Source organism: Neurospora tetrasperma (assembly GCF_000213175.1).
Source record: "Neurospora tetrasperma FGSC 2508 unplaced genomic scaffold NEUTE1scaffold_81, whole genome shotgun sequence".
NCBI lineage: Eukaryota > Fungi > Ascomycota > Sordariomycetes > Sordariales > Sordariaceae > Neurospora > Neurospora tetrasperma.
The window spans coordinates 8,671,308-8,685,834 of NW_009799179.1; the positions used below are offsets into that span (position 1 = coordinate 8,671,308).

The 14,527-nt window shown below is 50.4% G+C and overlaps 2 protein-coding genes across 2 annotated transcripts in view; both read right to left on the bottom strand.

The window, feature by feature from the left end:
- Positions 1-2,531: 2,531 nt before the first annotated feature.
- On the bottom strand, positions 2,532-4,527 carry NEUTE1DRAFT_92899 (uncharacterized protein; the record flags this gene model as incomplete). The annotated part of the gene is made up of 2 exons (XM_009858818.1): positions 2,532-4,235; positions 4,336-4,527. The coding sequence occupies one exon, from the start codon at positions 4,122-4,124 to the stop codon at positions 2,532-2,534; it is 1,593 nt and encodes a 530-aa protein (XP_009857120.1).
- Positions 4,528-12,428: 7,901 nt separating this feature from the next.
- The window catches only part of NEUTE1DRAFT_74201 (uncharacterized protein), a gene marked incomplete at both ends in the record, with an annotated part of 4,378 nt that continues 2,279 nt past the window's right edge, over positions 12,429-14,527 (bottom strand). Inside the window, 3 exons of the mRNA XM_009858819.1 lie at positions 12,429-13,128; positions 13,252-13,835; positions 13,925-14,211. Coding sequence (XP_009857121.1) covers positions 12,565-13,128; positions 13,252-13,835; positions 13,925-14,211 — 1,435 coding nt within the window. The remainder of the gene's footprint in view (positions 13,129-13,251; positions 13,836-13,924; positions 14,212-14,527) is intronic.

Below are 14,527 nucleotides of genomic sequence, written 5' to 3' on the forward strand. Positions count from 1 at the left end.
ACGAACGGACGGACAACCCAAACAGGATGAGCGGGAACAAGGAGCACCATTTCTGAATTGTCCCTTAAAAAAGGGATTTTGAAGTCTATAACGCATGGTTTCTTCAGCCAGCCAGGTGCTAATGATACATAACACGAGTTCTTGGAAATAAAAATGCGTGACATGGTAAACATATATGAAATGAATGATACCAATCGGGGTGTGTAATGAGCTTATAGGAAAGGCGCTCTCGTCACCTGGTAATTTTTTCGTACCTTCCACCTACTCAAGTCATTGTCAACCTGATCTTCATCTGTAAAGGAAGGCACGATGTTGGTATTAAATACCAAGCAATTGCCGATTCGGCCGGGGAGGAGCATCTATGTAGTGCAGAATATTCATCTCCTCTTTGCATGTAACGGAATTGAAGAGATAGTGAGATGCGACTGAAAAGATGGGTGAATAATAATGACAGGGGAGAGGTAAGGTGAAGAGTGGATGAAGGAACAGGGAGGAATACACACCTCAGTGGAAGCTCAATGAAATTTGAAGTGTTGTGAAATTAACAGTCAAGACATCAAGTCAACTAAATATTGAACTTCACCTCCTCGTCATATGTGTCTTGGAATTAATCACAGTAGCCTTTGGTGACAAAGATCCCAACCTCAACGTCTTTTCCCTACTGATACAAGAACATTGCAGACATTCATTCTGCGCCCAACACACTACTTTGTTAGCACATTGTCCTTCATCGATGAATAAAAACGTGTCCGGCAGCTGTAGTCAGGGACAATTGACGTCATTGTTTGCCAAGTCGAAAATTCCGCCATGACAGACATTCAAATATGGTAATAGCCGAATAACGCCAATTAACACACTTTAACAGAGCCAAGAGAAAAACTAAAAAAATACTCGCTAATATGACATGACACCTCTCCCATTTACGCTTCTGATGGATATATCGCAGTCATTGCAGGCCTCCAAAATACTCTGGCTTCGTCTCTCACTCACTCTTGCTGTTATGAAATGCGCATTTCTGACAGTAATGGTTTCCTGGCAATGCAAACAACGTCACGCAACGCTGTAGTACAGACCCTGAAGGCTAGAGAGGATGTGGAGAGCGGTACGATAGCCGGATGGATAACACATCAGACGAGGAAAAGAGAGCCATGAGTTACATGAGAAGAAAAAAATAGGTAAGCAGCAAAAAGATACAGAATATCTAGTATAGAGTGTGATCCCTTCCATCCTGGGGAACATGAACTCCACCACCATATGCCAACGTCATGCCTTCCACAGAGGTTTTGTCGGGGTTTGTTTCGGTTCGGTGGTACCCGGCTGGGGTTGTCGTGAATGTTCATGTTGTTCGCGGTGTCATACCGAGAAGATAAGCAGATGTGTTTGTCGTTGTCGGATGAATGGAAGATTTGTCGCAACTCGTTCAAAGAAGCGATGAAGAAGGGGTATAAACATAACATGGCGCCAAGGAAATATAATCCTATCCAAAACGAATGCCCACGACAAGACATTTCATGCAAAGATGCCAAAAAAAAGAAAAACATTTTCCTGTTTAAAGTGTATAAACTTGGTATCATTTCATCCCATATCCCCCAAGTCTTTTGCCGTTAACCCCGGAGATGTATTTAGCACGGTTTGTAGATGCGTGCCCCGAATATGTATGTATAGTCCTTTGCCATATAATGTCAAACGATCCGGGGTTGAATTCCTTTCGCCGCGTGTGAGGGCTGCCGTAGATACACAAAGGTGGTTGGACTGATTGTTTGGAAAGACTGCACCACTGTGTATATATTTTCTTGCACCGCAAGCCGCCTGCATGAATGCCAGTGTAGTTGTATGTGTTGCGATACACCACAAGTCAAATAACAATAACTCCTACGGACCTCTTGGGTCCAAGTCGCCCATGCTTATTTCTCTCCCCTGGATGCTGATGATAAACCGATCGTGACGCCGAAGGCCGATGCCAATCCCTAGACTCCACGCACGCTGGTGTGGCCACGAAAACAGCTCTTGAACCATGGTCGAAGGCCATGAGACGCTCGCCCTGAACAAAAGCCAAAAAGGAGACCGGGGAAGCACAAGGGGAATTCTGGGAAAAGAGAATCCTCTACGACTCCAACGTGTTGGGTGAAACGCAAAAAGAAAAGAAAAGAAAAAAAAGAAAAAAAGAAAACCAACGACGTTAAATTAAGAGGGAAATCGTGTCCATGTAGAAAAACACCATTCATGTGTCCACACGCACCATGCGCCAATGCATGCCATGTCGAAGATGCCAGCCGTATGCAAGCCGTAACCACTGTGCCTCAAACATCGCCTACCAGCTCCAATCAACACCCCATGTCCATGTCGTCTTTTTTGTCCAATTGATCAGCGCGAGGCAAAGAAGAAAAGATGTGTAAGTGCAGTAAGAATCCAAAACGTGAAATATCCCTTTCTTGAAATACGCAGAAGAACATGGACAACAAATCGGAATTAACGAAGAGATCCGAAAATGCCATTCGGAGGGTAAGGACGCCCGGTTCTTATGCGTATTATCATCTTCCCATCATGTAAGCCGGAAATTGCGCCTGAGAGTTGCCGTTCAGCTGTGAAGAGCCGTTGAAGCTCGAAGCCCAAGGGCTCTGAGTTGTGGGGAACGGGGGCGGGGTATACGGATTGTGCCCGTTGTTCAGCATGTTAGGTGACCCCGAGTACAGCGACCTGTTCATACCCAAACCAGGAGGGGCAGACAAGCCTGGAGGAGGTCCATTTGCGGTTGTGAAGCCAGTGCTGGGACCGTGGGGAAAACCGTTCATGCCGTTCATAGGCCCAGGGCCATTCTGGCCAGGCGCCTGACCCGTGCGGACTCCCAAGGGATTCTTTGAGAAACTCAGTCGCATGCCGCCCTTCCTGCTGTTGCTGAGTGTATGACCATAGAGCTCGTTTAGGGCCTTGGTGGCAAAAGAGACGTCCTCGAACTCAACAAAGCACATGGGTCCATTGTGCTTGGTCCTGTAGCAAAGGCGCTTGTATCCCCGCACCTTTGAAAAAACGGCCTTGAGCTCTTCCTCGGAGGTGTCGATGGGCAGATTGCCGACATAGAGAGTATTGCAAGGAGGGTTCATGTCCGCGGGGTTCGCAGGTGGGTGTTGCCGATACGGCTGAGCATGGGGCATCATTGGGACGGGCCCGCCCATCATGTTGGTAGGCGACATGGTAGCAGAATGCGCTCCCATAGCCCCCATGCTTGACTGGGAATAGTGCGACATTGATTGCGGCATAGTCGTGGGAACCGATGTGTTTAGCGACAAGTTTGCCATACGCGTGATGGGAAGCTGAGATGAGGTGGAGCGACGTTGCTGGGGGCCGCCTTCAGCAAAGCCGCCGATCTCCTTGAGAATTTCGCCCGTTTCGTCATCATCTGCGGAATCGTTGTTGATCAAGGTCTTGCCGGTCGCGCGACTACCATCTGTAAGATAGTTTCCAATAGGCGATTGAGCCGAGAACAGGTTCTGGTAGTGCGCAGTGGCTTCGGGGCTGCCCAACTCGGTGGACCCGTACGCAGTATTAAGGGGCGGCGACATTCGGTCAAGAGATTGGAATGTGCCATTGAAGCGCGACACTTGTCTCGAGGAGGGCGCCGTCAGCGCTGTGGGCGAAGTGACTGCCGATGTCGCAGCGGAGACAGATGTGTCAATCGAAAATCTGGCGCTCGAGGCAGCGGAATCGGACTGAATGATCTCAACAATCATTTCGGCGTCCTTGGTCATGTTTGTCTTGCCATTCAGGAGTTGCCTTGTCTCTTGCGCGCCCTCCAAGGTTTTGAATGTGAGAATTGCGGTACGGAAACCAGCATCGTCCGACATATCGGCGGGCAGCAGTTCAGCTTTGACGAGATCCTTGGAGAGGGCCATCATGAGGCGCAGCTGGTCTTCGGTGAAATTGGCGGGCAACTTGCGAATGCGGGCGACAGAATAGGTTGGGGAGGGCGTCGTGGCAAACGGGGTTCCGACAGACTTGGCAGCTTCGCGATCGAAGGGCTTGCCAGGTGTGTAGTAGCCGACTGGAGAGGTCATGCCTTGTCTACTGTTGAAGGCCTGGGCAGCCTGAGCGGCGGAAGGCCGCGGTAGGTAGGATGGAGCGGCCATTGTGTTGGTTGTCGCAGTGGACGAGAAAGGGCTCGCGCGGTTGGAGGCCAGGGAAGCGAAAGAGTTGGCGTTAACAGTGACGGAGGAGGTTGCGCCCGGAGCGTTCACGTTCTGACGATGATCCCCGTTCATGCCTCGCGGTGCGTTTGGTGCATGTACAGGTTGGAGTCGCTACAAATAGAACGGAGTCGGACTGGGGCGACGATCGGACGTGATTGATCGAACGGGCGACGAGCCGTCGGCAGGTTGGCAGTGGAGGAATTGGGTTTCGCAGAGTGGATGCGACGGCGATTTTGTGGAGAGTAGGATACCTGGCTACGTCGAGCGTGTCAGGTACCGTGCTGGAATCCAGTTTGTAGGCACGCGTACACCACCCTCTTAAAATATGTGTGTGTGCTGTGACTCGCTCGCTTGAGAGATTGAAGGAAGTGCTAGGTGCTAGGTATTTGCGTGCAGTGTTCGTTCGGCAGCAGGGGGGGGCCGGGATAGGTGGGCAGTAAGGATGAGGACAGGACAAAGAGGCGACGGGGCCAGGCCTAGGGTGGAATCAAGCATACCTGTAGGTTATTTACCAAGACGCGACAGGATACCCAGCCAAGGTGAGAGCTTTGTGTGAGGGTTCGTTGTTATGATAGTGACGATGAGGGGTGCGCAGTTGTCTGCTTATTGCTCGCTCTTGTATGGTATTGGGCGGTAGTAACTGGTGCTTGTGGTTGCTCGGTGGCAGCTCGTTTCTCGTTGTGCTGAATGGAGGAAACGAATGTTGCCTCTGATGCCTGCGTTTGCAAAAAGGTACGAGGTAGCGAGGTAAGTGCAAAGCGACAGAAATACGGCAGTTTTGCTGGAGGACTAGGTGGTGAATGAGTGGGTGTAAGTGTGCAGATGGTGGAGGGAGGAACAAAAAAAAAAAAAAAAAAAGTTGGCCTGGGGTTGGAGGAGAAGGAAAGTTCAGAGTCTGGGTGATAGGTGGTGTGGGATGGGGGAGACCTGGAGCTTTGTGGAGGATGGAGTGACCTGTCGCAAATGGGCAAAGGGGGAGCGAACCATCAGTCAGTTGTGTGTGTGTGCGAGAGTGCGAGTGCGGGCGTCGACGAGACAGGTCCGGGGGTGAGTGTGGGTGATGTCTGGGTGAGCGTGCCAGAATGGCCGGGATGAGAAGAAAAAGTGGAAGTGCAGGTGAACGAGACGGGACTGGAGGGAAGGGGATGACGGGACTCCAAGAGTGGGCAGGCGCGATCTGGACCTGGACCCAAGGATTTTTCTAGGAGGTGAGCTTTTGGCTTCTGGTGCTACGTACTCTGCACGCGATGCTGATTGGTTTCTTTTGGCGACTGAACGCATCCTGCATTTTTGACTTTTTGGTCTTTCGGGATCCCCACTTGTGACTTGATCGTTCAATGGGAAGCTTCCCAGATTCAGGTTCTGTGTGCTTTTAGCCTTTCGGCCCCCCGCCCGCGGCTTACACTACACCACCAAGTGAAGTCGGAGCTATACACTATGTACAGTATAATCCGCCAAAAAGGATGGGTTACATGTTGAATTGGAGCGCGCGAGGCTACCAACAGTCACAGCTGATTTTCTTTGTGGTAAACGCGGCGCCCGTGGGCAGCCAAGCGGCCAAGCAGCCTCGACCAAAGTGGAAGACACAGTTTGCGTTGGCTACCGGCACTCCTTACAAAGTACCTGAGCTAGGCCGGTTTCAGCACAGCACGAACGCGACTCCAATTTGTACCTGTCGATTGCAGAGAAACAGTGTCGTTCAAGTCCGGGCAAGATTCAACCAACAACAATCATACGCACGACCAACCCATAAGTTGTATCGAGTGTCACGATGAGCGCGACTTGAGAGAGGAACTTGAGAAGAGACGCGACAATATGGAATAGAATTATATATCACCTCAAACGTAGAGGTACTCATGCTCAAGGTACGCAGGACTCGTGGGCTCGACGTGATATTTTAAATAAGGCAAGCGTCCCCGTCACATCATTGGCTGTTCTTGATACACTAGCGAGTTAGTGCCCGCGTGGTGGAGACATGGGCCATAAGCCAAGGACACGCAGGGCAAGGGGGAGCCTGAGGCCCAGATGGGGGGATGGGGCCCGGGGATGGGTGATGGGCTCGGGCGGGTTTCTCGGTCTTCGACTGGCCACCAGTGGCCGCAACAGGGTGGCCTGCAACGTCCAAAGTGTGGTTCCCAGCGATGGCGTGCATGCACAAATGCAGGACGCTGCAGCTCGACGAAGCTCAAAGCCTCCCCGGAAGGATGTCTGGATGAGTACAAGTTAGCGCGAATATAAGAGGCAGAAACCCGGATGAATACGACCATTCTTTGTTCAGTGAAAGTGATGAAAGTGGCAGCTGCGGTATTCAGAAGAGTTATCACCGGACTTGTGTAGGCAGATCCGGACAAAGGCGAAATCTTATATAAGCAAATGTTTTTGTCGTTGATGGTTTTCGAGGCGATCCCTCGACACAGAACCCCCAATCCCATGGGATTCGGAAGTGGGGCAAACGAATGGGCATTGAGATCGATCCCATCTCCAATTTTGCAGGCTCTTTGACCTGCTTCGTATGAACTTGGGAACCAAGACCTTCCCAACGCTCACTCAGAAGACACCTTCAAACTTTTGGAAAAAAAAAAAAAAAATATGAGAAGGAGAACGAAAGGAGGCCTCTAGTTAGACCACGGGATAATGGAACGCTGATGGTGGAACAGTGTTATTGCACTCTTCCGGACGCAATGCAGTGCCTGACGAGAACGAGAAGCGACGAAACTCCAGCGTGACATCGGGGCGTCGCGGTACAACTGGGCAGGGGGCCTCGGGTGGTATGTGATACCGTGATGAGGATATGCCCTGAAGAGGTCGAGAAGGACTGAAGATGTTGGCGGCAGCGGTCCAGCGCCATGCAGCAGGAACCTTGTCGACAGCGAGTGGTTCGGGTCATCCTCATTTCAGCAGTTCCAGCGCCCATCACAGTCGGCCTCAATAGTACGGATACCGTAGGGCAGCGCCAAAAGGGACCATGCTTGAAGCCGACAAGGGGCCTTTTGGGTTGCGTTTGCTTCAAGAAAATATCATGATGTACGGGCCGAGGGTTGACGGAGGGGTTGACGGAGGGGCCGGATCGGGGGGACGTTAAACCATGGCATGTTCAATGTTCCCCATGAGGGGCATATCCGATGGAGAGAAGGGTTGAAACTTGAAAGGGGATCCTGGACGAGCATCACGAGTCTCTTGCTTGTCAGAGATTCATCGCCAAGTGGCAGCTACTAGTGTACGTAGTTAGGTCTGTAGAGTTAAGTACCGCATCTTGGCGTACATCCCTTCGACGGTAAAACGTAGGTATTAGTATTTCTTGCCAAGACACAGCTGAGCCAATTAATCAACTGTTTCAGGTAAGATAGGTAGGAGCCTGCTATCAGTCCAATAGCCCTTGTGTCCCGTCGTGCCCGTAACCTCTAGAAGTGGAAGCAATATCAATCTAGTACACGGGCATTCTACCATAAAAAGGATACTGTACCTGTCCAAGTGCGCACGGGGCACCAGGGCCAGGTATGGTGGGTTCCACGTTAGTTTTCGGTGGGGACCTACTTACGGGGCCCGGGTCGGCCGATCGGGTGTTCGTCTCAAAAGGCTACAGCTCTCACCTAGCGAGGTAGGAGCATCCAAAGTCTGATCACATTCAGATGATTCTCGATGCTACAGGCGACGGACACTTCCACTACCTCTATGGATACAATGAACTGAATCGTCAAGACATGCCGAACCGTGGTCGCCACCCTGGATCTGCCGTCTTTGTGCAATTCTCGGAGCCTCACTCCCATCTGCTTCTCCTCAAAGCCAGATCGACGATGAGCATTTCTGAATAGGAGTACGATTACGCAAACGGCTGGACGGCAGTGGAAGAGAGGTGTGGGAGCCGTTAAAACTTGAAATCCTGTGCCGCCAGAGTGGCCGAGATGCAATTCAATTCGACAAGTGACGGCTCATTAAAAACGCCACATCCCGTTTGGCACGGCGCGAGCGCGCAAAGGATGCGGAAGCTCATCATGATCATCGTCTCGACCATCCCTCAAAGCCAAGGCCTCTCAAAGACGGCCTTGGTGCTGTATAGGGTATAGCTCCCTTATGTCCCCTTCACTCCTACGCTCCCAGGTGTAAGCGCGGGCGGGTGAGAGCAAAGTTGGTGTGTTCGATGAAGGTCGGATATGAAGACCGGTGAAGGTATCGTCACTCTCATATAGATCTGGGCATATTCTCAACCTTTCCTCCGCTGACCAACACGTTGGCGCTATAGTCTCTTTTGCTATAAGTCGTAGCCATTTCCCCGCCCACCTTGAACACAAAGCAGACTCTCCGCATGACCATACGCACAAATTCCTGTCTTCTCGACTCGTGTGCATCGTTACAGGGCCATGTTCCCTCTCGGCGTTTCTTGCATCATGTGCGATTGGGTCTTTTGGCGCGTGCCTTGCCTGGACTGTCACCAAGAAGTCACTTCCCAATTTCCCGCTCCTCAGTTCCTACCCAGCTACGACTATGTCCTTCCGAGCTCCTACTGAGAATCAAGAATGAAAGCCGGGCCTGAACTATGGCAAGCAACACTGCAGAATGTGCTATTCTTCCTGGAGGACATAACTTGGCAGCCATCCCGCCTCTCCCTCCATCCCCTTCCCTCCTTCAAGATCCAAGGCACTTAATCAATGTGCAGGTTCCAAATAGACATGATGGGGGAACGCAGGGTTGCTTCCCGGTACAATGCCTCAAGCCGGTGGGAGATAATGCATCCGATCCCCCCTTTTGAGCCAGAGCGATTCCCCCCCCCTTCTCTCTCTCTCTCTCTCTCTCTCTATCATTCATGGTTCAAGCTTGCAACTCTACAGGTAGGTACACTTGTCACCGGCTTGCTAGCAGGGCCGTACGTCAATCTATATTCCACAAAACTACCTAGTACTTCGTGCCTCCCAAGAACTCCACGGGGTAGCCGTGTAACCCTCACTCCTCATTAGCCATGCTGACCAATTCTTTCCGGAATGGAAGCCTGTTGGTTAAAGTTACTACCATGACCATGCATTGTGGCACGTACAAATTCTAACCTCAGTGCGGGCCCGCCGGTGTCTATCGTCAGCGTTGAAGCGATGGAAGCGCCATGGTGTTCGGCTTATCCTCACGTATTTGGCAAGGCAGAACCTATACACGCTTCTCACATACAGCAGACTGGCTATGATTTTACTTGTAAAACCAGCAGCATGATTTACACCCCAAGTTGTAGCGTGTTCCGGGGCCTGCCTGGGGTAATAAGTAACCTACATAAATCTGCATCACGCTTAAGATCCCAGCTGCACGGAGTACGCTGATCAACTGCATTCAGCGGTCCCTGAGAGAAGCCATCCATGCGTTGCCAATGAATGGCATGGCGAGCGAAGATGACGCCGCCCACCCAGTGTGCCAGGCCAGGTACCCCAGCATCCCGCTCCTGGGCTGAAACGGACAGACCTTTCTGATTGAATACCGAACGAAGCGACAGCAAAAGATCTGTTTCCCCTTATCCTTTCCTTGGAAGGAAAGAAAGAAAGAAACAAGACGAATCATCAAAGTCCAATTTTTTAACCTTGCTTTGGTCGGCCATGCAATTGAAATGATGGGGGAGGGGATTGGTTACTACCTATCTGTGTCTCGGGTCGGGTCGGCATGCCATGTACCGAGAAACTCCTTCCTTATGGTCGTCTGAGTGTGTATGTGTGTACTGTGTGCCATGGTCTATCTCTACTCTAATATCTGCCTTTGCGTCTCCTTTGCCGCTGCGTTCCGACTGGCAAAAAAAATGGTGTGATGTGCTTGTGTTGAGCCATACTAGTTCCGTGCCATTTTATGGGATGGGATGGGCTGAAACTCTGGTCATCAAAATGTGATTGCGCACTATGTCAGCTGCAAGCCTGGATGCTCCGAGGTTCATCCATGGCATCCCCTTGGAAGGCTTGCTTCGTCAGTGTCTCGATGTACAGCATTTCTGCTGTTATTTACGGTGGATAACTTGGAAGGAAGGGGCAGCAGAGACTTTGTTGGCTGACGAGTCGGCTAGAAGAAAGCATGCTGAGTTCCGACCAGACAACAGAAGTTACATCTGATCCCTTTCCTGTCACAAATGTATCGAATCTAGAGATCTGGAAGATCCGCTATAAGCCGCACACTAACACACACATGCTCAAGGTTGTGAAGCAGTAAGAAGCTTACAGTCGGTGCAGTGTGTGGTCTATCTCATGTCAAGTGAAAAGTGAGTGAGACGGGTGAACGGGCGGAGCGGGTGAGCATGGCATCAGCATTCTTTAAACTTTGTTCCGGACATACATTAGTACCTCACTAATACCCTTTCAGAATAACCCCCTCACTACACACACACTCTCTCTCTCTATTCCATGCCTCTACTTAGTAACCGGTCACCAGCCGTCCACATACCACTTACTACACAACCACTCATCACCTCGTTCCCCCACCCACTCACGGTTCTTCAACTATGTCCTAATTGTCCTAAGCCATTCGTTCCCCTTAGACCACAAGATACCTACCCTCGGCTTTTTACGACCCACATAGCCGTCTACACGATGTGACGGGCGACTTACATGTACAGATGACGGGTTATTACTAGAATAGACTACCCTAGCTAGTGTGATCTGGTGTTCCCTGAAAGAAGATGCGTTGAGAATGTCACACCTACGTGAAAAGCCCAGCCTATAACTCCAAGCTTGACGACAGAGAGTTCTGAAGTTGAATTGGCGTGATTGATGGTGTTTTTGGCTATCATACTTTGCCGGGAAAGAACAGTCCGTTAGAGGCACTTTCAGCTTCGAATAGTGTTTGTTAAGAGGGGACAGAAGAGGGAAGAGGGACGACCGAGGAGATGGACTGCTCGCTCTTTCCCATCCCAATCTCACTATTGCTCTTTCTGTCATACCCTCTGACCGTCCGGGTAGGGAAGGAACTCCAAGAAATGCACCATATGACGCTTCACTGCCTTACGTTTTGCTCACCAGCCTCTATGTACTTATTAACCACCACAGATGGAGTCGTGATTGTCTTTCTTTGTATGGAGAAAGAAGGTGCTTGAGTGCCTGATTTTACCTACTCGCCTATTTATCTAGTGAATCCATCGTTGACAACTCAGTGGTGAAATTTGAATACCAAGTGGAACGAAGCCATCAACTACCTCTCTCTCTCTCTATATACGCGCACCTTGCTTCCCCCTTCACCCTTACCACCACTCCGGACCCTCCCGATTCCAGGTCTAAGCTGACTTAACTCTCTCTCAACACGGCATTTTTTCTCGATATCTATCAGATAACTCCCGTCAACCCACCCTCGCTTTGAAGAGAAAGAAAACTAAAAGCCACCAAAGCGGGGTCATCGGAGTCCCTCCAACGGAACCGGCCGACGTCACTGCACTCCGCCTGTCTAATCAGGTGAAATCATCATTGTGCTACACGAACTTGCAGACCGAGGTTCACATTCGATCCCGGCAGGCAGGCACAACGGGACAATGTGTGGAGGCACGCGGTTAGAGAAGGAACGTACCTACTTAGCCGTGGGGGATACCAAAATTCAGGAGGGGAGTCAAATGAGTAGTAGTAAAGGTGAGTGAATTACATCAACATAGAAGGTACATAGAGGTAGATAGGTCCGTTTTCAACTCGGTTGGACTCTGTTGGCGGTCCATCAGTCTACTGAGATTGAATGAAAGAAAAACAAAAAGAAAATTAAAAAAAAATCAAGGGGTGGAAGGGACAAAAGAAAAATAGAAAGAAAGAAAGACCACCTCTACATACCTGCCAATGCGCAGAATCAAACGCGTTATCTTCTGTTGTCGACTAAAGTCCACATGCGCATCCCACTGGCCCCAAAAAAACTTCACCGGCTCATGCGAACTGCGGCCAACCAGACTCTGACTCGGGCACAGGGGAAGGAAACCAACAGGAGGCACGGCGATATGTAGTGGTTGAGCCCGGTTGAGCTACCTGTGGGAAGAAAAAATCACATGTTATATGCTTATCCGTTCCGAGTTTGTTCGAATCATGTAGGGTAGGTTTGGATAGGTTCTGAATTCGGCTGGGCAGATTGGGACGTATAGAGTACCTAGGTATGCAAAAGCAAGGCGGTATCATCCATGGTATCTGGGGGATGGATTGGCTTGTGAATGGTATCACAAACCTGGGCGTAAGGATACGTGTGCAGGCGAGGGTACTTGGTTTCCCTAGACTTGCGTGTTTCGAGCTTCCTGTCACAGGACAAGTGTTTCACTGTCTCTTCTCATCGTCACAATATCTCTATTTTCTCTCACGGACAGTTCAAGATTGAGCACAAATTACCCATCAACATGAAAACAAAGAATAAAAGGAAGAGATCCAGCAATTCATCAGTCATTGTGCAAGCAAAACACTTCCGCTCAAGTCCAATCTTCAACACCACCATCAGCAGCCCAATCCATAGTCATTGCAGCCCAGAGATCATTATACCCCATTCCCATGCCTGCTCCCATCCCCATATTGATAGTCATACCACCCGTTCCCGACCCCATCCCTGGCATTACCCCCGGCGGCACATTACCACTCCCCTCAACCGAGATCTGTTGTTCACTTGCAATCTCATTCCTTGTCGTATCAATACTACCACCACTACCACTACTACCAAGACTATTCACACTCGGACTTCCCCCGAGCCCAGTAAATGTAGAGTTAAAAGCAAACGTCTCGTTCCAATAGGGGTAATAGGGCTCCAAACTGCCGTCCATCATTGGACATCCGGACACGTTTGTTGAGGGGATATGTAGGGTAGGCATGGGTGCTTGTCCCTGTAAGCTGTCTATTTCGAGAGGGAGCATGGAGCAGGAAAGGTCCATGCGGATGTCTAGGACTTCTTGTTGACTTTGGGAATGCTGGTGGTGGCGGGTGGTGGTGGACTGTGTTGGTAGTGTTGATGTTTGGAGGTGTCGATATTGGTCGTGCTGTTGCTGCTGAGTTAGTGGTAATTGTTGAGGGTGTACTTGATGATGCTCCCCCTGCTTCAAAGGAACATGATTATGAGGATTCCCTTCCTCACCAACCGCCTTCCCAGTGACAGGACAAACACTCACACCCGTAACAACACCAACATCGCCCATCCTCGTATCCTTATTCTTCCCTCTACCCGTTCCAGCCCCCTCCATCCTCGCAACTCGATTCTTAAACTTCCTGTTCAATACCGCAAAGACAACCTTGCTGGCACTCAACACATCCATCCCCTTAGTTGTCGGCATCGTCGCGGGGGTGAGGCCATTCCTACTATCTTTATCCATCTTTTCAGAGGTTGACGAGATAGAAGTACCCAACCGACACAACCGATCCAGAAACCCTCCAAACTTCACCACCCTCCTCGCCGCATAATCATCCCACTCAGGACAAAACATGATGGGGAAACTCATGCGGAACCCCAAGATGGTGCTCAAAATGAGACACCCCCAGCCGATCATGGAGAAGGCGTTGATTTCGTGTGCCGAAAGTGATAAAAAGTACTCGTAGTTCTGGTGGAGGGTGGGGATCAGGTTGAGAAGCCGGCTCCCGTCAACCCGGAAGGAAGGTGGGTCTTTTTCTAACCCTGGAAGCTTGACGGAGGGCAACTTGAGTAAGGGGGCGCCTGTGAGGAAGAGACGGGTGAAGAGAGTTGTTATGCGGATTGAGGCTAATACGTAAGGTGGATGTCAGTTATGAAGGCAATGTGGCTGGAATGAAGGGAAAGGAAGGAAAGTGAAGGGGAAACTGAAAACGTACGTATTGATTGAAGATCAGAAGGCATCTTGACTTCCCATTCGTTTAGTTGGGCTTCCATGCCTTTGATGATCATCTCGATCTGGCTCTCGGTTGGTTGTGGAAGACCACCCGCACCCCTTTGCGGCTTACGTAGATCGTTTGTTTCTTCGCAGAGCTGTTGGAGACGAACTAGCCAGGGGAGGATGCGATCTCCCTTAGTTATGCTGTACTTCTCGAGGACGTCGCAGCATTTGGAGGTATAGCTAGTGAAGGACATGGACGGTGTGCGGTTCCATGATGTCGCGAAGCTAGTATTGTGTGTTAGACAACTGCGTAACGAGATGCCTGGCAGTGAATGACACCTACTTTGACGCAACATAATACGTAGCCAAATAAGTTCTGATCTCCTCCAATCTTTGCGGACTTGGACCTCTCGGGCCAGTGAGCTCATCAACACCAGGATCTACATCCAGCTCCAGATCATTGACCATATCGACCGCCATCCGCACATACTGAAACGCCTGTCTGTTCTTCGGTCGAAGATGGAAGGGATACCTGGGCACGATCACTCATTAGTCACCATCACTCTTTTTTCCGTCTGAGCACCAGATGCATTACCATGTA